General features: G+C 48.4%; 1 protein-coding gene across 15 annotated transcripts in view; it reads right to left on the bottom strand.

The window, feature by feature from the left end:
- The window catches only part of cadps2 (Ca++-dependent secretion activator 2), a 1,044,194-nt gene that overhangs the window by 59,362 nt on the left and 963,060 nt on the right, over positions 1-21,772 (bottom strand). For 14 of the 15 annotated variants that reach the window (XM_072484477.1, XM_072484475.1, XM_072484476.1 and 11 more), the window contains one exon: positions 3,332-3,439. In XM_072484477.1, coding sequence (XP_072340578.1) covers positions 3,332-3,439 — 108 coding nt within the window. The remainder of the gene's footprint in view (positions 1-3,331; positions 3,440-21,772) is intronic. The other variant, XM_072484478.1, reaches the window with a different exon arrangement.

The raw sequence follows: 21,772 nt of genomic DNA, 5'->3' as shown, positions 1-21,772 counted from the left end.
TATCGAGAGAATCTCTTTCTCCAAATTTCATGGGATGTAGATGTCTCTGGTTAGGTCAGCATTTGTTGCTCATCCCTAATTGCCCTTGAGAAAATGGTGGTAAGCTGCCTTCTTGAATCGCTGCAATCCATGTGGTGTAGGTACAGCCAAAGTGCTGTTATGGAGGGCGTTCCAGAATTTTGACCCAGTAACAGTGAGGAAATGCCAAGTCAGGATGGTGAGTGGCTTGAATCGAAACGTCCAGGTGGTGTTGCCATATGTCTTCCGCTCTTATCCTTTTAGATGGCAGTGGTCATGAGTTTGGAAGGTGTTGCCGAAGGAACTTTGGTGAATTCCTGCAGTACATCTCGAGCATTGATGGTTGAGGGAGTGAATGTTTGTAGATAGGGTGCCAATCAAGCATGCTGTTTTGTCCCGGATGGTGTCAATCTTCTTGAGTGTTATGGGAGCTGTACTAATCCAGGACAACGGAGAGTATTCCATCACACTCCTGTATTGTGCCTTGTAGCTGGTGGGCAGGCTTTGGGTAGTCACGTGGTGAGTTACTCTCCACGGGATTATGAGCCTCTGATCTGTGTCCCAGTGTTGAGCATGTTGTGAGCCTTCAGCAACTTGCAAAGGTTCTGGTAGTGGCAGTGTAAACTCCACACTTGTCCTTTAGATCTTTTGTTGCTTCAGTAGTTTGTCTGGACTCTGGGCTTTTGTGCCAGCCTGCATTCACTGCACCCACAATGCTTCATTTTCAGGTGAGTCTTCAGCCTTTTTTTTCTTCTTATCCTTTTTCCAAGGAATTTGTCGGTCTTTCAGGTCTGCACTCTTGACTTGAGTTTTCCTGGGTCCTTTACACTCTGTCCGCTGCCACCATGTTTTGTCTTCAGTTTGGGGTCTTTGATGGGATTTCTTTAGGATTTGCCCATTACCCTAAGGATGCTGCCACAGGCTGTTATTTGTTTAAAAAAAAATTCTTGTTTATTTTCTGACGTACATCTCAGTATTTGACATGAGGTTGTATTTCTGCTTCTCACCAGATCTCAGTTACTTGATGTTGCATCATATTTACATCAGATGCTCCCTTTACTCTATAAATGGGAGTATTTAGCACAGCACCATTCCACGTTTTCCCTCTGATGGTTGGAAAAGATCAATAAAAGTGATTTCCAAAGTCAGCTAGAATTCCAGAACAATTATAGGTCAGAGTTGTGGAGTACACCAGTCAGGGTATTCAATACCTCGAGTTATGGATTGCCACCATTCAGCTCTATAGCTCAGACAGCAGCTTGTAGAAATCAATTGCCTCTTTGAAGACAGCTATTTTAAGGAACAAACAGCAATAACTTCAAAGATATATGTGAGTTTATGAAAAATTATCTTCAGTGTCACTGAGGTGAAAAGAGATACAAGTCTGATATTCTTTGTTTCTTCCAAACAATGAAAGGCAAATGAAGACGATACTAATGCTGAGGAATATTATTTGTTCTACCAGATAACATTGCTTCAGTTATTAGATTTTTGAAATCTTTGTGGGGTAATTCCATTGAGGTCAATGTAACTGAAGAGCAATAGATGTAAAATGGGTTGCAGATTCATTAGTATCCAGATTACAGTATCACACAAAACTAAAATGATCTCCTTGATGTTTTGATTAAATGCTTTGCTGAACTTCTGGAACTTTTAATGGGATGTTAATGAGGCAAGGCAATGTAATTGCTCAGACCAGGAAAGGCAAATTTAATTAACTTTTAAAGCTAAGACTTGGAAACGAGCTGAATAGAAATATACATTTTCACTAAAATTACTCGAAACATGCAACTGACTTACTAAATGTTGTGCCTACCTGGTAAAATCTAACCAGTCATGGAAATATCTTTTGCAGTTTAAGTGGCCAAATGTGATGGGCGGCACGGTGGCGCAGTAGTTAGCACTGCTGTCTATGACGCTGAGGACCCGGGTTCGATCCCAGCCCTGGTCACTGTTCGTATGGAGATAATTATCTGTATTCAGATCATTTCCATGATATAAAATAAAATGTCCTTCACACTACCATCAGCACCTTCACTGTCTTGTGGCCTACATGTCTCCTAGCTTCCACCTATCACTGACCTTCTACTTTGCTCCACCCCCTCTTTGCAGTATAAAATTAGGGAGATGATCAAAGAATGATCTGAGTTGCACAAATCCAATCCAGATTGTAAAGATGAAATGCTTCTCTGAAACTGGATTTGGTGTTGCTATCTCCTGAAGTGCAGGTCTAACCCAGTCTCCAACAATCTCAAATCTCCTGGATTCCCTGAGGCCCAAGAACGTCCCCAGCTGGGAAGTTCCAGGAGAAAATGGATCTTCTTGACAGCTGGTCTTACCAAATCCAACATTTGCTTTGATCTTGCTATGGACTGCTTTGAGTCAAAAATCTACAGCACCTATGCATTCAATAAAATATAACGTCAGCTAAAGTCTCATCTCTCCCATGACTTCTGAAAGGCTGCTGAATAAATGCAAATGTTGGCATAGAGCAGGCATACATATCGGGCAATAGGAACAGCTAGATGCTGCAGAAGGTAAGATAATAGAGTTGGAGAAAGGCTGAAATCAAATGGCCTTATATGTCTTCTTCATCCAAACCTATGTGGGAATTTTGTAATATAATTCATGCAGCCGATACTGAGACCAAACAATAAATAGATGTCAATTGATGGATACTGTGTTTTCTCTCTTTAATAATGGAGCATGGAAAGTTACACCTACATCACATTCGTAGCCATACCATTGAAAGGGGTCCATTTAATCTCCTTAACAGCAAAATCCATTAGACTAATATGCCATTCTGTGACTTGGCAAGATGAATGTGAAGGAAATGAATATGAAAAAAAAATGATATGGAAGAGATGAATTACTCACTTACCACTACTGACTAGGATGAATTATTTTAAGACATTGTGGACAATCTAGTTCCTACATTCAAGATACCACGGGGTCACTCTCCATCAACTGAACACCAGTTTTGGTATCCATGTACAATAAGCTGATAATTTTACAGTGCTGTAGTGTCTTGTGAAAAAAGCTACATTATCTGTTATGACTGCTCTATCATCTGTAGAGAAACTCCATGAAAAAATATAAAAACTAAAACATTAACTCATTTAACACAGCCTCAGTTTTGGAAGCAGGTTACTGGAGAGCATCCCCACACATATAACAGAAGGGGGTCAGTATGGAAATCCAGGTCAACATTTAACACCATGCAAGACACTGGGTCTCCAAATGCTACTTATCCCTCTCAAGAAAATAATCCTTGTGCTTTTTCTCAGCATGCCTTGCAAGGGTAGATACTTACATCAAACAAATTTTCTATATACATTTCCTCATTGACCTTGTCTCGAAGTATGTCTTGGTTCTGTCGTACAAATGTGATGTAGGTGTCTGCTTGGTCCATTCCAGGTTGCTAGAATGAAATAGATAAAAAGAAATGTTTCACCAATGTGATTTATCTTGTTAGACCTGTATTTGTGTTCCTCATTCACCCTTTTCTCTGCACAGGGAAAACTCAACTCCATTCAGTTTCCACCATCCATGTGAGAAGGCACAGACCAGGAATTCTCGATGACAACCAAACTTACTCATCAGGCAAAAAGCTGACATAATAACACTGAGATGCATTTCCTGACTCCTAGCAATGATGCCTCAAGGTGCTTCACCCATCCTCTCATTGGAAACTAACAAACAGTCAACCACGGCAAAGGACTATTGGCAAGTGGTCCCTGAGAATCCAACCTGTGTTGGCTCAGAGAGTAGGAGCTCCCTACCCCGCAGTAATGTCAGGCAGAACCTATGACAGTAAAATGCAAACAGAAGATTGTGTGGTTGACTCTAATTGGGGGTGGCCAGCACAGTGCAACACTTGAAGGAAATGCTATTTGGGAACTCCTGCCTTGCTGTCCTTGATTATCCATCTGTTTAAAGGAATGGGTGGAAAATACGAGCAAGTGGGCAGCCAACTTCCCAAAAATTGCTCTCCCATGAGTGCTGCCCATCAGGGGATCTGCCCTTACATAGCCAATGGAGAATTACAGTGACAGGAAAATTGTTAGAATTTTCTATGGAGGATTACTTCACTGCTCTTAACAGCTGCCTCACAGCACCCGGCTTCAATTCCAACCTCGGGTGACTGTCTCTGTCGAGTTTGCATTTTCTCCCCGTGTCTGTGTGGGTTTCCTCCCGGGCTCCGGTTTCATCCCACAGCCCAAAAATGTACAGGTTTTGTGCATTTGCATGCTAAATTGCCCCTTGCTGTCCAAAAGGTGAGGTGGAATTATTGGTTACGGGGATAGGGTGGGGACATGGGCCTAGGTAGTGTTCCTTCCGAGGGTCAATGCAGACTTGATGGGCCGAATGGACTTCTTCTGCACTGTAGGGATTTTAAGTCATCAATATAAAATAAGTTCCCTAGTTTCCTATTACTATCTATGCCTCATACACTTGGATACACATAGCAGTGGTGAATATGAACAAAATAATCAGTGTAAGATTTTACAGAAACTTTATCATTCATGTTAGCAACTAAAAATAAAAGAACCATGTCAATATGAATACTTTTTTTAAATTGATGCCTTAAAGAATTATTTTATATCTTACAAAACAATGACATTTACAACAACAAAAGAATGAACACTGAAGGGGATGAAAGATGCTTCTAGGTATTGGAACATGAATGCTAAATGACAGTTGGAAAAGAAACAAAGAACTCACACTTGTACATGGTGCCTTGCCACACCCTCAGGATGTCCCAAACTGCTTCAGAGCCAACAAGTTACTTTTTAAATGCAGTTTAAGAACCATTCTGCTCACTGCACTCCACAGGAAGTGGAACTTCTAGCTGGAAGTTCTGGACAGTCTCGTGCATCCAGAGGTAGTCTTGGGTTCTTGGCCGTGAAACTCAAAAATTCCTGATGGATACTACAAAGAATAAGTACCCACGGGGCACTGCCACTGAAGCTTACATGGCTGAGATCTGTGGAGGTGGGATGGATGGACTAAGTATTCTTTCCCTACCAAATAGTAAGCAAGTGCCACATTATTTAAACTGCACGTGACAGGTGAGTGACGGAGATACACCCAGAATGGTACTTCTGCCTGTCTGCTGCAAGCAAATCCCATGGAAAATTCTGGCGAGTTCAATGTTTGCGAGCTCCGGCAGGCACAATAATAATAATCGCTTATTGACATTAGTAGGCTTGAATGAAGTTACGGTGAAAAGCTCCTAGTTGCCATATTCCGGCGCCTGTTTGGGGAGGCTGGTACGGAAATTGAACCCGCGCTGCTGGACTTGTTCTGCATTACAAGCTAGCTGTTTAGCCCACTGTGGTAAACCAGTCCCTTCAGAGTAGTTATGTTGGGACCACAGCCCTGATGACTTTCAGGATCATAAAGGTCAGCATACTGGACAAGTACATTCTCAAAATTAACAAGCTCAGATTGACAGATTGAATAGGTATTTGACCAAATCAACCAACCAACCAACAAAAGCAAAATAAAGACAAACATTACATCTTCAAAATGCTGCTTTATGATAGGGTGCCGGGTTAACAGAGATGAATATAAGAAGATGTAGAAATGTGTTCTATGAGTGATCAGAGAAGCAAAGGAAGACCTAGAAAAAATGGGTAAGTCATTAAAAAAATTCTTGCGTACTATAACTGCAGGAAAAAGTAGTCAGAGAAGACATGAACATGTACGATCCAAATGGGCACTGAAACAGAAGACCAGCACAGGATAGTAAATGTACTGAATGATTACTTCAAGTATTTCTTCAGAATGTTTCAAGCAACAAGTGCTTCCGAAAGAGAGTTGACCAAAACAAACTTCTGACTTCCATAAAAATTAAATGGAACTCCCAACAGCTGATAGAGCTCAAAATACTCACTAATAGATAGAAGACATTGAACTCAGACTTTTGAGAGAGACTGAGGCAACGATACTCCGTATGGTGGGGTATTAGCCTATAGGGCGGCTACACCAAAAAAAGGTGACAAATCAGATTCAGATGCATCCAACTCCAGTTGGTTTTACATCAACCGTGGGTAAAGTAATTGAATCATTATCAGATTGAAACTTGAAGATTATTTACACAGTAACAATTCATGAATAATAGTTATTTTTTATTCATTGATGGGATATGGACATGGCTCACAAGGCCAGAATTTAGTGCCTGACCTGAATTGCCCTTGAGAAAGTAGTGGCGAGTCTCTCCTTGAACTGCAGTCGTAACAATGAAGGACCAGTGACATATTTTCAAATTAGAATTGTGCAACTGGATAGGATATGAATTTAATCTGACGGACCTGCTGGATTATTTTGAAAAAATGACAGCAATTGTTTTATTGCCCATGTTAATCCCAGCCAGCCAACACTCGACCACTTTGAATATTTTTAAAGTGGGCTGAGGTTGGGACACTTTAACTTTCATTTGCTAAATTCCATTCCAAATTGATTGACAGACTTGCTGTGGTCTCATTTTAATAAATGCAGACAGAACCTATTTTCTTCTCCTTCTCTGATCATCTACCTGTCGCAGACAAGGAGACATATGGGCATTTCACACCTTTGAGAATAGATTTTCTCATACAGTCTGCAGTTTTGAGACACTAACTAATTATTACAAGAACTTACACAAACTTGGATGGATTCACTGCAACAGCTGCAGACATTTACCAATTAGAATTGCAGTTCTTTTAAAACAATTGCTTCTACATTGCAACTTGCAAAGGGTAATTATTTATAATGAATGGCGAAGAGATACATTCCTTATTAGTGCACATCTTGGAAAACTGACAAGTTCTCTGGTTTGTCAGAAGGTACTGAGGTGCCAGGGAAGGAAGAAAACAATTTTTTTCATTATTAGCACCATTAAACTTCATCGCTCAGTTCATCAGACTGCACAGGTCACCTTTTGTACTACAGTAAAATGAAGATAAAACAAATTGCTTTCTTGCACTGAATTAGCACTTATTAAAAAAAAAATCACAAACAACTTGAACTTTGAACTCAAAATCTAGCATCTTATTTTTCATGCATGAATGTGTGAATGTCCATGGGAACAATCTGTGCAAATGTTTTTACCAAATGGAATCAACACGATATGCAGAACCTTAAAGGCATCATGGGGAGGGATGGTGGGATTTTGTACATTAGATATGCCTTCTCTGAGCAGAACGTGGGCGGCCGAAGAGAAGCGGCACAGAAGCGGGGACCAAGCCCCCCCCCCCCACCCCCCCCCCCCCCCCGCCCCGCACAGTAGAACGTGGCCGGCCGAGGAGAAGCGGCCCCTCCCTCACGCACGGCAGCAGGGCACGGGGCAACAACGCGGGGCAGCGAAACGCGGGACAGGAGGAGTGGCGGCCTGAGTCAAAGCAGGGACCGAGCCAGCAACGAGGAACGACATCCCCCCGCCCCCCCCCAGCGGCAACCACCACGAGGCAGGCGGCGGAACAAATGGGGACTCCCGGCCCGACCAGTAGCCTTTCTCTCTCTCGACCCTGGCTGAGTGAGGAGGAGGAAAAGAAAATAACTTCCTCTTTTTTGGGGGGGGGGAAAAATCTTTGAAAAGAAAACTGTTAAAGGGACAGAAAATTCCTTTTCTCTTTCCACGTTTTAAAAAACCCCAACTTACCTGAAAAGAGTCTTTTTAGAAGGGAGGGGGGAGAAAAAAGAAAGGGGAAAAAAAGAAGAGGTGGAGGGGGGAAAAGAAAAGGGGGGAAAAAATGCCAGAAGGGAGCCAAAGCAGAGGGAGAAAGGGCATCAAAAGCAAACGGGGCAATACGCGTGCCTGCTCAGCCAAGCTAATCGGCGCACAAAGCGGGGGAACGGAAGCCTCGCCGCAACAAAAAGAAGTGGGCAGACAGGAGTATTTTCCCCCTGGGCCAGAGGGGAACTGGAACTGGAAGGCAGCCTTTGCCGAGGAGCTGAGGGAACATCAGCAGGAAAGCAAGGCAGGAAACCAAAGCAGACATAGAGGCCGCAGTGCAGGCAGCAATGGCCAAGGCCCTGGCGGAGGTGCAGCTCGCCCTGGGCAGAGCAGAGAAGAAACTGGAAGCCCTTGAGGAGAAACTAGAAACCCAAGAGGTGACCATTAAGGAGCTAGAAAAAGCCGCGACTGACATGAGCGACCGGATCACGGCCCTGGAGAAAGCGGTGGTGAGATTGGGCACAATGCAGGGGAGCCTGAAGGTCAGGGTGGACGACCAGGAAAACCGCTCAAGAAGACAAAATGTCAGGATAGTGGGCCTACCAGAGGGGATTGAGGGTCGAAACCCCATGGCCTACGTGGCCGAGATGCTGGGCAACTTAGTGGGAGGAAAACTTTCCCCAACCCACCAGAAATAGACAGAGCACACCGGTCGCTGCGCCCGAAGCCCAGGGCTGGGGAACACCCGAGGGCAGTTATAGCAAAACTGCACCGGTACAAGGACAGGGAAACAATCCTGCGCTGGGCCAGGCAGAACAGAACCTGCAAATGGGAAGGACACTTCATTAGAGTTTACGAGGACATTGGGACAGACATAGCCAGGAGACGGGCCGAAATCAATAGAGCGAAAGCAGCTCTTCACAAGAACGATGTGCGTTTTGGTATGCTGTACCCAGCGAAACTCTGGGTACCAAGAAAGAGAGTATTTCTTTACAGCCCCCGCTGACGCAAAAAAGTTTTTCGAGGAACACGGGCTGGAAAACCAACAGCGAGGGTAGAAATACGGGGCCCCTGGCAAGGGGCAACAACATGCTGATGGGGGAGGGGGGGTGAGGGGTGAGGCAATGCCAGGCCCCCCTGACCCCACCCCCACCATGGCGAGCACACCCTGAACAAAAAAGCAAACCGCTACCCAAGGAACCGCCACAGGTGGGCGACCAGGCCCCAGTACGAGGGCACGAGAGTAGCAGAGAAGGGAGAGCAAATGGGGGGAGCGCAGGGTAGGATGGGGAAGGAGCGGGCAGCAAAACGCAGAGGCTGGGCAGTGGAGAAGCGAGACAGTAAATCCCTAGAGGGGAGTCACCGCACTAGCAAGAGAGCTAGCACCGGGGACATGCAAAAAAGCAGGGCTGCAGTGCACTCCCAAAAGGGGGGTCGGCGCCAGGCAGAGGGGGGGGGGGGCACTCAACAAAGGGGGGAGAGCAAACGGGGGTAGGAGCAGGGGAAAGAGGGACAAAGGAGGGATATACAGGAGAGGGGGAGAAAGGGGGAGGAAAGGGAGAAAGGGAGGGACCGGGAGGGGGGGGGTTCACAGGAAGGGAGGGAACAGTGGGTGGTGGAGCACAGGGACGGAGGGACAAACAAGGCTAGAAAAAGAATAGCAATAGGGCTACAAAGTGCCACAACCAAGGTCTCGGAACAGGGAATCGCTGCAAGCATCCACCCAGTACGGTCTCTGGGCGAAGGGAGACCCCAGAGCGCAAGGGCCCGACCGCATGGAGAGAGCAGTGACAGCGGCCATCCTGGATGGCCCCCTAACAAGGGGGAACCCTGGAGGGCAGGGGTGCGTCCACCAGATAAGTATGGTTACCACAGGATTGAGGGGACAGAGGCCCCCCACCAGGATAGTCACCTGGAACGTAAGGGGACTCAATGGCCCAGTGAAAAGATCCTCACTCACCTAAGAAACCTGAAGGCCGACATAATCTTCCTCCAAGAGACGCACCTGAGAGAGCATCACTGACTGCAGGTAAGAAAGGGCTGGGTGGGGCAGACCTACCATTCCTGTTACGGGACGAGGGCCAGGGGGGTGGCAATACTGATCAGCAAGAAGACGATGTTTAGGGCGACAAAGACGGTTACGGACCCAGGAGGACGGTACGTCATGGTCAGCGGGGCCCTGGATGGGGCACCGATAGTACTAGTTAACGTGTACGCACCCAACTGGGACGACACGAACTTCATCAAGAAGACCATGGCAGAAATCCTTGACACAGCGACGCACCGGCTAATCATGGGGGGGGGGGGGGGGACTTCAACTGTGTACATGATCCAACGACAGACAGATCAAACCTCAAAACGGGGAAAACCTCAAACATAGCAAGGAAACTCGGTCACTTTATGGAACAGATGGGAGCGGTGGACCCCTGGAGGTTCACCCACCCAGGGGAGAAGGAGTTTTCCTTCTTCTCCCCAGTACACAACGTATACACCAGAATTGACTTCTTTGTGGTGGGGAAAATGGTGCTTCTGGGGATAGGCAAAGTGGGGAAAACAGTGCTTCCGGGGATAGACAAAGTGGAATACTCCGCAATTGTGATATCAGACCACGCTCCATGGACGTGAGGCTGGAGACGGGCAGGGCCCAACGCCCCACATGGAGGTTGGACATTGCCCTACTAGCTGACAAGGCCTTCATCGAAAAGATACCGCGGGCCATCGCAGAGTACACAGAGAACACCCAGAACGGGGACGTCTCACCCTCCACGTTCTGGGAAGCGCTAAAGGCCACACTAAGAGGGGAAATCATCGCTTTCAATGCGCAAAGAGATAGGGAGGAGAGGGTGGCTAGGCAGCAGCTGGTCAACTCCATACTGGAGGTAGACCATAAATACTCCGAGGTGCCGACCACAGAGCTCCTGGCGGAGAGGAAAGAGTTACAAAGGAACTTTGATCTGCTCTCCACCAGGAAAGCAGTGCTTCAACTCCGCCAAGCACATGGTACTCTATACGAACACGGAGACAAAGCCAGCTGCCTGTTGGCACACCAGCTGAGAAAGTAGGCGGCCACCAGAGAAATTGCACAAATCAGGGATACTAGAGGCACATTAGAAACAGAGCCAGAAAAGATCAACAAAGCCTTCAGGGCCTTTTACCAAGGGCTGTAGACCTCAGAGCCCCCAATGGGGGAGTCTGGGATGAAACGGTTCCTTGATGGACTGGACATACCAGTCGTGGGGGAGGGCAGGAAACGTGGCCTGGAAGCACCACTAGCACTGGGAGAGATCATGGACAGCATTAGCTCCATGCAGGCTGGGAGGCGCCAGGACCAGACGGGTTCCAGCGGACTTCTACAAAAAATTTGCGACATGGCCCCCCACCTGCGGGAGATGTTCACAGACTCACTAGCTAGGGGCACACTGCCACCCACCCTAGCACAGGCCTCAATCTCGCTGGTACCTAAGAAAGATAAAGACCCAACGGAATGTGGGTCATACAGACCCATCTCACTGCTGAACGCAGATGCCAAAATACTGGCCAAGATTCTAGACAAAAGGCTAGAGGACTGCGTGCCAGAGGTAGTCGCAGAGGACCAGACAGGCTTTATCAAAGGTAGACAGCTTACCTCGAACATCAGGCGCCTGCTGAACATGGTAATGACCCCCTCCGGGGAGAGAGCACCAGAGGTGATTGTCTCCCTGGACGCAGAAAAGGCCTTCGACAGAGTTGAATAGAAACACCTCATAGATGTACTGGAGCGGTTCAGGCTTGGAACAGGATTCACCTCCTGGGTAAAACTCCTATAAACGCTCCCACGGCGAGCGTATGGACCAACAACACCAACTTCCGATACTTCCAGCTGCACAGGGGCACCAGACAAGGATGCCCACTGTCCCCGCTGCTGTTCGCCCTAGCGATCGAGCCAGTAGCAATTGCGCTCAGAGCAGCAAAAGGCTGGAGGGAGATTCAAAGGGGCGGCAGAGAGCACAGAGTCTCACTCTATGCAGATGACCTGCTCCTCTACATTTCGGACCCACAAAGCTGCATGGACGGAATCATCGCGCTCCTGAAAGAGTTTGGCGCCTTCTCGGGCTACAAACTCAATATGAGCAAAAGCGAGATCTTCCCGGTACACCCCACAAGTAGGTGGGGCAGCACTAACGGGACTGCCGTTTAAACAAGCCCGACACAAATTCTGCTACCTGGGGATCCAAACCGCCCATGACAGGAAAGGGATCCACAAATGGAGCCTCACCAGTCTGACAGAGGAAGTAAAAAAGGACTTGCAAAGATGGAACACACTCCCACTCTCCCTCGTGGGAGATCAAAATGAACATACTGCCCAGGTACCTCTTCCTATTCAGATCCATCCCGATCTATAACCTCAAGGACTTTTTCAAAGCACTGGACAAACAGATCATGGCGTTCGAATGGGGGGGGGGGGGGGGGGGAAGAATGCTAGGATCCCATAGAAGGTCCCACAAAAAACAAAATCAAAGGGGAGAACCTAGAATTCTACCATTGGGCGGCGACGACCGAGCGAATAAGGTGATGGATCAATGAGCCAGAAGCCGAAAGAGGTGAGAAACAGTTGGGGGACAAAACAGTGGGGTGGTCGGATCTAGCCCCCCCGACCCCGGGAGAGGGGCAAATACGGACTTTCCGGGGCGAATATACACCTCTAATGGGGGCAAACAGGCCACAGGGATTGGGAGCAAACCCGGGGGAGGGTAAACAAAGAACCGGGGGGGGGGGGGAGGAGTAAACAAAGAACCGGGGGAGGGGGAGTAAACAAAGAACCGGGGGGGGTAAACAAAGAACGGGGGGGGGGGGTAAACAAAGACCCCGGGGGGTAAACAAAGACACCGGGGGGGGGGAGTAAACAAAGACCCTGGGGGGGGGGGTAAACAAAGACCCCGGGGGGGGGGGTAAACAAAGAACCCGGGGGGGGGTAAACAAAGACCCCGGGGCGGGGGGGGGGGAGTAAACAAAGAACCGGGGGGGGGTAAACAAAGACCCGGGGGGGGGGGAGTAAACAAAGAACCGGGGGGGGGGGTAAACAAAGACCCCGGGGGGGGGTAAACAAAGACCCTGGGGGGGGTAAAAAAAGACACCGGCGGGGGTAAACAAAGACCCCGGGGGGGGTGTTAAACAAAGACCCCGGGGGGGGGGGGGGGGTTAAACAAAGACCCCGGGGGAGGGTGGTAAACAAAGACCCCGGGGGGGTAAACAAAGACCCTGGGGGGGGGGGGGTAAACAAAAACCCGGGGGGGGGTGTAAACAAAGAACCGGGGTGGGGGGGTAAACTAAGACTCTGGGGGGGGTAAACAAAGGCCCCAGGGGGGTAAACAAAGACCCCGGGGGTGGGGTAAACAAAAACCCGGGGGGGGGGGGTGTAAACAAAGAACCGGGGTGGGGGGGTAAACAAAGACTCTGGGGGGGGGTAAACAAAGGCCCCTGGGGGGTAAACAAAGACCCCGGGGGTGGGGTAAACAAAGACCCTGGGGGGTAAACAAAGACCCCGGGGGGGTAACCAAAGACCCTGGGGGGTAAACAAAGACCCCGGGGGGGGTAAACAAAGACCCGGGGGGGGGTAAACAAAGACTCCGAGGGTGGGGGTAAACAAAGACCCCGGGGGGGGGGGTAAACAAAGACCCCAGGGGGGAGGTAAGCAAAGACCCCGGGGGGGGGGGGGGGGGGGTAAACAAACACAAAAAAAAAGAGCCAGAAGCCAAGTGGGTGCGCGCGGAGGAGGCCTCCTGCAAGGAGACCTCCCTCCGGGCCCTCGCCACTGCGGCACTCCCATCCCCACCCAAAAAACACTCCAGCAGCCGGGTGGTGATAGCCACCCTCCAGTCCTGGAACCAACTACGGCAGCAATTTGGCCTGACCAAAATGTCGGACAAGGCTCCCATCTGCAACATACATAGGTTCACACCAGCGCTGAGTGATGCCACCTTTAAAAGGTGGAGACAGGATGGGGGGACACTGACAGTCAGAGACCTATACACGGACGGCAGGGTCACAACACTAGACGAACTGACAGAGAAATTCCAGCTAGCCAGGGGGAATGAGCTAAGGTACCTGCAACTCAAAAACTTCCTACGATAGGAGACAAGGACATACCCACAACCACCACGACAGACATTACTGGAAGAGTTACTGGACGCAAGCATAGTAGAGAAAGGAAACTGTAGCGACATGTATGACCGACTGGTAGAAAGGGCCGACACCGTACTGGGCGCAACAAGAATGAAATGGGAGGAGGACCTGGGGATTGAGATAGGGTGGGGACTCTGGAGCGAAGCACTGCATAGGGTCAACTCCACCTCCACGTGCGCAAGGCTCAGCCTGATACAACTAAAAGTGATACATAGAGCCCACTTAACAAGAACCCGTATGAGTAGGTTCTTCCCGGAAGTAGAGGATAGATGTGAACGGTGCCAAGGAGGACTGCCAACCACGCCCACATGTTCTGGTCTTGCCCCAGACTTGTGGAGTACCGGACAGCCTTCTTCGAGGCAATGACCAAAGTGGTGGGGATGAAGGTGGAGCCATTGCCGAAAGTGGCGGTCTTCGGGGTTTCAGACCAGCCAGATCTATTTCTGGGGAGGAGGGCGGACGCCCTTGCCTTTGCCTCCCTGATCGCCCGCCGTAGAATCCTGTTTGGCTGGCGGTCAGCAGCACCACCCAAAGCTGCAGACTGGCTGTCCAACCTCTCGGAATCTCTCCAAATGGAGAAAATCAGATTCGCCATCTGAGGGTTAGACGACGGCTTCCACAGAACGTGGGAGCCATTCACCCAATTGTTCTGGGACCTGTTTGTGGCCAATGAACAAGCAGAAGAATAGCCAGGTAGCCAAGAATCAGGGGAAAGTAGCCAAAGCATGAGAGGGAGAGATAGACCGGGACAGGGGGGTGGGGGGGCGGGGGGGACAGCTAAATCTAAGAGGAAGGAAAGGCGAACCACGGGGATGGAGGTGGGGGGGGGCGCTGGGAAACGTTAACAAACTTGGCATCCACAGGAACAGAGAAAAAGGAGAATCCAGGCGGAAGACGGGAGGGCCGGCCGAAGCGGTAGTGAGCACGAGACGACAACGAAATCCGTCCGGGAGAAGCAAGGGGCAACACCAGCACCAGACCCATTCGAGGATTGCCCTCCGGTATTGTCTCTCCGGCCCCCAATTGTATATCTACACCCCCCCTCCCCCCCACAAACAGATGCCTACTTTTGTGTGTAAATAATTTTGCCAAGTGTACAGAGTTGCTGCGGCTGGGCGGGTGCATTATACCCCACCAGTTACATTATTTGATTTTGTACTTCTCTCGTGTTGTTCCTGTTTTTTTTCGTTTCTCCTCTCCCTTTGTGATTTGTGTGTGTGTGCCCTTCTCTTCTATATAGAAATATATATCATACCCTGTGCACATAACGGCAAATATACTTTGTTCAAAAATCCAATAAAAAACATTTATTAAAAAAAAGGTATGCCTTCTCTGCAAAGTATCATTGTCTCAAACGCCTTGGCGACAGATATTGTTGGTTGCTTTCTGAAAGGCTGCCTTTCTCCTATTCTACATCTTCTGTTTTCCCCCCTGCTATCTGTTCAGAGTGATTCTAACTATTTGTCAGTTTTCTTCTGCAAAGTCAATCTGTCCAAAACGATAAGTCCACTCAACGAGTTGGGACGTGAACAGCAGCAGTTCTGAAAGCCAGCGAACAAAAAAGGAAAAGCGAGGCGTGGGGCAAAGTAGAGGGAGAGATTAAAATGTCAACTGTCTAGCCACATTCATGCTAGTGTTAGAAAAGTGAGCTGGAGTCACAATGAATGTCAAACCAAAGCCAGATTGTAACATTATATCTTTCTAACTTCCCAGTAATAGTGTAATTACCTTGTGAGCTGTATTTTCTGGTTTCGCTGTACGTAGTGTGAATCTGGTGATTGCAAGCTTTGCGCCTGCCTGAAATAGGAATGCCTTCCTTCATCAAGGCTTTGGTTTGGGTTAATCTGCTGTGCAGAGTGAGTTTCTGGTCTAGTCTGGTCCAGCTTAAAGACGTTTGGGGTACTATCCAATGCAGTCCTGACTGTTGAAGGTCAGCAGCTGCCATTTCTAGGGATGCTCATTGTAAGGTCAGTCTTGAAAGTTGGGCCAAGGTTTCCAGTGTTGGTCTAAATGCTGTGATGGGAAAACAAGAGTAAAAGTTTGGACTGGGTAAATTAGGGAAGATCCAAACCCCTTTACTGATGCATGCTCAAGTGCAGATTCTGAAGCATGAAATGGGTCGGAGGCGAGTGCTCCATTTAACATTTCGGAGGGCAGCAGTGAAGCATGTTTGGCAGCAGGCATTGTAGATTACCCACATACTAAAATCTGGGAACAGAGGCAGAATTATGAAACGGCTCCAAGTTATGGCTACACGGCAATACCATATCCAAGTAGATGGCTCAAGTATGCACGCTGCAAAGTGATGGCAATTATACTGCTGATCAATGCAAAGCCCTCAGATAACCTCACAGTTCTTTAATTGCTTAGCATGACGTAACGAACTTCGATACTTACCTCAAACCATAGAATTCCTACAGTGAAGAAGGAGGCCATTTGGTCCATTGTGTCTGCACAAACTCTCTGTAAGAACACCCTACCTAAGCCTAATCCCCAGCCCTATCCCTGTAGCCCCACCGAACCCGCACATCTTTGGGCTGTGGGAGGAAACTGAAGCTCCTGGAGGAAATCCGCGCAGACACGGGGAGAAAGGACAAACCACACTGACAGTCACCTAAGGCCAGAATCAAACCTGGGTCCCTGGCACCGTGAGGCAGCAGTGCTAGGCACTGTGCTACTGTACCGTCACTGGAGTGAGAGATCGGGTATTCGGAGGCCAGGAACAATGGTTCTCGGTTGGTCATGGGACTTCTGAGCATGCACTAGCCGGGAAATAGCCACGCATGCGATTTCACATTCTTTAGGCAGGAATCGGCCCTGTGCACATGAGCAGGAGGAAAAGAATTAACGTGAAACAATGCAAAATAGTAGGTCAGCTGCCCTGAACTGGAGTGCCAATATGCTGAAGGGGTCCCCGGGAGCTAGACACGGGGAGAGGAACAGGGAGAATATCACAAACCAAGAAGAAGGCCCCAAACCAGAGAGTGGGACAGAAAGGGGTCCCAGAAAAAAGTCCCCACCCAGGGACAAAGACAGGGATCAGAAATAGATCCTATTGAGTCAAAATAAATGAGAGGAGCAGGGAAAAAGACTGCAAGTTAAAGAGAGAGCACTGTGGAGAGCAGACTTGAAGCAAAGCGGGCTTGAGAGAAGCCCTGAAGATCTAAGATGGTAGCTGGAGGTTAGTGACCCTGTTCTGTGGGGTGTAAGGGCAAAGGTACCCTTTTGGAGCAGTGGTGCGCTGCTCGGCATAGCTGAAGATCTCAAAGTGTGCCTGGAAGGTCAAGCCTGGAGTGTACTCAGAGAGCCAGGGGAAAGGAGTCTCAAAAGACGAGATTGAAACCGCGGAGATGAATCCTTGTTGAAGCCGTCTGTGTGGGAGCGATGTTTGAAGAGAATTCCAAAGTGAGTTCTTCAACTGTGGAGATTGGAAACCCTTATGAGAACGACAGAGTTTCAGTGAGACAGGTTGGTTCACAATGTGACAAGCACCTGGGTAGACTGTTCAGAAATCCATGTAATCACCTTTGGTCGCATGTGTCACTTACTTTGGAGTATAGTGTGACTTTCCACAGTTCACCAGTTGGTTCACACGTATCACTTACTTACCCTGAATATAAGAATACAAGATAGATAAGGGGTGGGATTGTCCGGTCCCCCAGCTTCGTGTTTCATGGTGGCGTATCATTGGCTGGCAATGGAATCTCTCTTCCCGTCGTTTGTCAATGGGGTTTGCCATTGAAGCCATCGTATGCCGCTGGGAAACCTGCCGGCGAGGGTACACTGCCAGCGGGAAAAGAGAATCCCAACAGCAGGAGAATTCAGGCCATGGTAAGCTGTTTTATCTTTCCAAATTTGCATGTGCCTTTAAAGATATAGCTCGGGTGAAGGAATAGTGAATATTTGAATCACTTTCTTGTGTACATATTGTGATATTTGCCAACCTTTTTGTCTGGTGTAATATAGTTAATTTTCCCCGTTTAATAAATATTTTATTCCTTTCGTTAAAAGTTCAGCAGCAGATGCCGCTGAATTTGTTCAGTAACTTTCCTCCAGGTTTCTAAAAAGAAAGTTAGGGGGCGAGATTTTCCATTTATGAGGCGAAGTGTTGATGCCGACGCAGAATTCGTGGACTTTTACGATAGCAAAACTGGCGCCTCACCTGGATCGATTCAGCCACTGTGGAGGGGCTAGCACCGGCTCCACGTATAACACAATTGATTCCAACGAAAAATGGTGCAGGATTCGCTGGGTCCATGATTGACACTCGAGAGGCTGACAAGCTGCAGCTGCCTTTAAACATTACAATCCCCACACACACTCATCCCAGCCAACAAGATGGTACTGGTTGTGCTTTGCATACCCATACAGCTGATGCTGTCAAATCGGCGCCCATCACGGTTTTAGCGTCGGAACCTATTCTCCGCCCAATCGCGTTTCCTGATTCCGGTGTCGGCTGACGGAAAATCCTGCCCATTGCTTTTTTTTTGTCACTTTCTTGAACATTTTCCTTCACCAGATGTAAAAACATTGAAAATAGTTTTTTTTAAATGTTGTTCAGCTGACAGTCAAGCATCATCCAGTTGAGTCTTATTGTTTTCCAATTGGGCTGCACAGTGGCACAATGGTTAGCACTGCTGCCTCACAGCTCCAGGGACCCAGCTTCAATTCCAGCCTCGGGTGACTGTGCGGAATCTGCACATTCTCCCCGTGTCTGTGTCGAGTTCATCCGGGTGCCCTAGTTTCCTCCCCCAGTCCAAAAATGTGCAGGTTAGGTGGATTGGCATTGATAAATGACCCCTTAGTGTCCAAAAGGTTAGGTAGGGTCACTGGTTTATGGGGATAGATGGAGGTGTGGGCTTAAGCAGGGTGCTCTTTCCAACGGGCGGTGCAGACTCGATGGCTGAAGGGCCTCCTTCTGCACTGTAAATTCTATGAATCTATGATTCTATGGTGTAGGAAGGATGGATTTGCTGGCCGACTCATTCTGAAATGTGGGGGCAAGTCAAGTGATGAAACCTCCAGGAATACAATTAACCACAGTTGGCAACCCTACAGGTGGTGAGAGAACCAAAAAGAGGGATGGCATTTCTTGACCTCGCCTTGACTAATTTACCTGTCATAGATGTATCCGTGCATGACAACATTGAAGGAGTGGCCACTTCATAGTCTTGGTGGAGAACAAAGTTACGTTTTCACATTGAGGATTCCTTCCATCCTGTGGCACAACCACACTAAATGGGATAGATTCATTCCAGATCTATCAACTCAAAAGGGGGCATCCAGGTGTTGTTGCAGGCCATCAGGAAAAATAGAATTGTATCCAACCACAATCTATAACCTCCTGATCACCATATCCCTCACTCTACCATTGCCATAAAGCCAGGGCGCAACCCTGGTTCAGTAAAGTATGTAGGAGAACGTGCTAAGAGCAGCATCAGGTGTAGAAAAAAATGAAGTGCCAATTTAGTGAAGAAGCAACCCAGGGCTGCATGCTATATACAGAGATAAGCAACCACACAACCAGTGGATTCTATCATAGTTCTGCTGTCCTGTCACAAACAGTTGTGAGGGGTGCTGGACAGTTAAACCGTTAGCCAGAGAAGGCGGCCAGAGCAAAAGACAGGAACAAAAGTCATTTGTAAACACCTTTCACCAAAAGTGCCAAGTGGATGACCAATCTTGGTCCTCACCATCAGAGACACCAGTCTTCAGCCAATTTGATTCACTCCAAGGTGATATCAAGAAATGGTTGAGCACACTGGACACGACAAAGAGTCCCAGCTGCCATGATGAAGATTTGTTCTCTGGAACCATCATTGCCTCTGGCTGAGCTGTCCCAGTATAGCTACAACACTGGCACCTTCCCGACAAAGTGAGAAATTGCTCAAATATCTCCTGTTCACAAAAAGCAAGACAAATTTAAACCAGTCAGCTTACCCCCACATCAGTCTACTCTTGATCACCAGGCAAGTTATGGAAAATACCACTGACAGTGCTACAAAGTGGCACTTAGTCATTTAAAAAAAAAAAAATTTATTCAAATTTTTCAACAACCCCCCCCAACAAGAAAAGAGAAACAAAAACACAACAATCAGAAATTATACATTGGATTTCCCCCATATACAATAACCCCCCCATATAACATTTAAAAGCACAAATAGGGAAAAAAAAAACACCTTCACCCAAACACCACCCCAACAGCTGCTGCTGCTGACCTCCTCCTAACGCTCCGCGAGGTAGTCTAGGAACGGTTGTCACCGCCTGGAGAACTCGACCCTCGCAAGGCAAACTTTATCCTCTCCAGCTTAATGAACCCTGCCATGTCATTGATCCAAGCTTCCACACGAGGGGGCTTCGCATCTTTCCATAGTAGCAAAATCCTGCGCCGGGCTACCAGGGACGCAAAGGCCAGAATACCGGCCTCTTTCGCCTCCTGCACTCCCGGCTCGTCCGATACCCCAAATAATGCCAATTCCCAGCTCGGCTTGACCCGGGCGTTCACCACCTTGGACATAGTCCTCGCAAAACCCCTCCAAAACCCATCCAGCGCCGGGCACGACCAGAACATATGGACGTGATTTGCTGGGCTCCCCGAGCACCTCCCACATTTGTCCTCCACCCCAAAGAACCTACACAACCTCGCCCCTGTCATATGCGCTCTGTGAGTAACTTTAAACTGTATTAGGCTGAGCCTGGCGCAAGAGGAGGAAGAATTAACCCTACTCAGGGCATCAGCCCACAGACCCCCATCTATCTACTCCCCAAGTTCCTCCTCCCACTTGCCCTTTAACTCCTCCACCGAGGCTTCCTCCTCTTCCTGCAGCTCCTGGTAAATCGCCGAAACCTTGCCTTCTCCAACCCATACACCCGAAATCACCCTGTCCTGAATCCCACGTGCCAGAAGCAGCAGGAATTCCCTCACCTGCCGCCTCACAAACGCCCTCACTTGCATGTACCTGAAAGCGTTTCCCGGGGGTAGCCCAAACTTCTCTTCCAGCCCCCTAGGCTCGCAAACGTCCCATCGATCAACAGGTCCCCCATTCTTCTAATCCCTGCCCGATGCCAGCTCTGAAACCCCCCATCCATCCTTCCCGGGACGAACCGATGATTCTCCCGAATCGGTGACCACCTCGCCCCTGTGTCGCCTCCACTGCCCTCAGATCTTCAGCGTCGCCGCCACTACCGGACTCGTGGTGTACCTTGTCGGTGAAAGCGGTAACGTTGCCGTCACCAGCGCCCTCAGACTCGTGCCCACACAGGACGCCATCTCTAGCCTCTTCCATGCCACCACCTCTCCCTCCATTACCCACTTACAAATCATCGCCACATTGGCAGCCCAATAATAGCCACACAAATTCGGTAGCGCCAGCCCCCCCCTGTCCCTGCTACGCTCCAGAAACACTCTCTTCACCCTCGGACTCTTATTCGCCCACACAAATCCCATGAGGCTCCTGCTTAGTGGCACTTAGTCATGAACAACTTGTTCACTGATGTTCAGTATGGGTTCCATCAGGGTCACTCAGTTCCTGACCTCAATAATCATTGGTTAAGCATGGACAAAAGAGCTGATTTCCAGAGCTGGCCTTAGGTAGAATTTAGCCGAGTGAGGTATTAAGGAGCCTAGTAAAATTGGCAAAGTTAATGGGGAAACTCTCCACTAACAGGTAGTAGCTAATAGGAGATGTTTGTAGTTGTTGGAGAACAATTATCTTAGGCCCAGAATATCACTGCAGGAGTTCCTCAGGCCAGTGTCCTAGGACTAACCATCTTTCAGCTGCTTCATAACCAGCTTTCCCTCTATCATAAGGTCAGAAGTGAGGATACCCTTCAATTAATAGTGTTCTATTCTAAACGCCCCAAAATCTAGTCATTGCCGCTTGCAACAAGATCTGGTCAACATTCAAGCTTGGGGTGCTAAGTGACAAGTAA

Source organism: Scyliorhinus torazame, chromosome 19 (assembly GCF_047496885.1).
Source record: "Scyliorhinus torazame isolate Kashiwa2021f chromosome 19, sScyTor2.1, whole genome shotgun sequence".
Taxonomy (NCBI): Eukaryota; Metazoa; Chordata; class Chondrichthyes; order Carcharhiniformes; family Scyliorhinidae; genus Scyliorhinus; species Scyliorhinus torazame.
The sequence above is the reverse complement of the archived record's forward strand: the minus strand, read 5'-3'. Positions and strand labels throughout refer to the sequence as shown.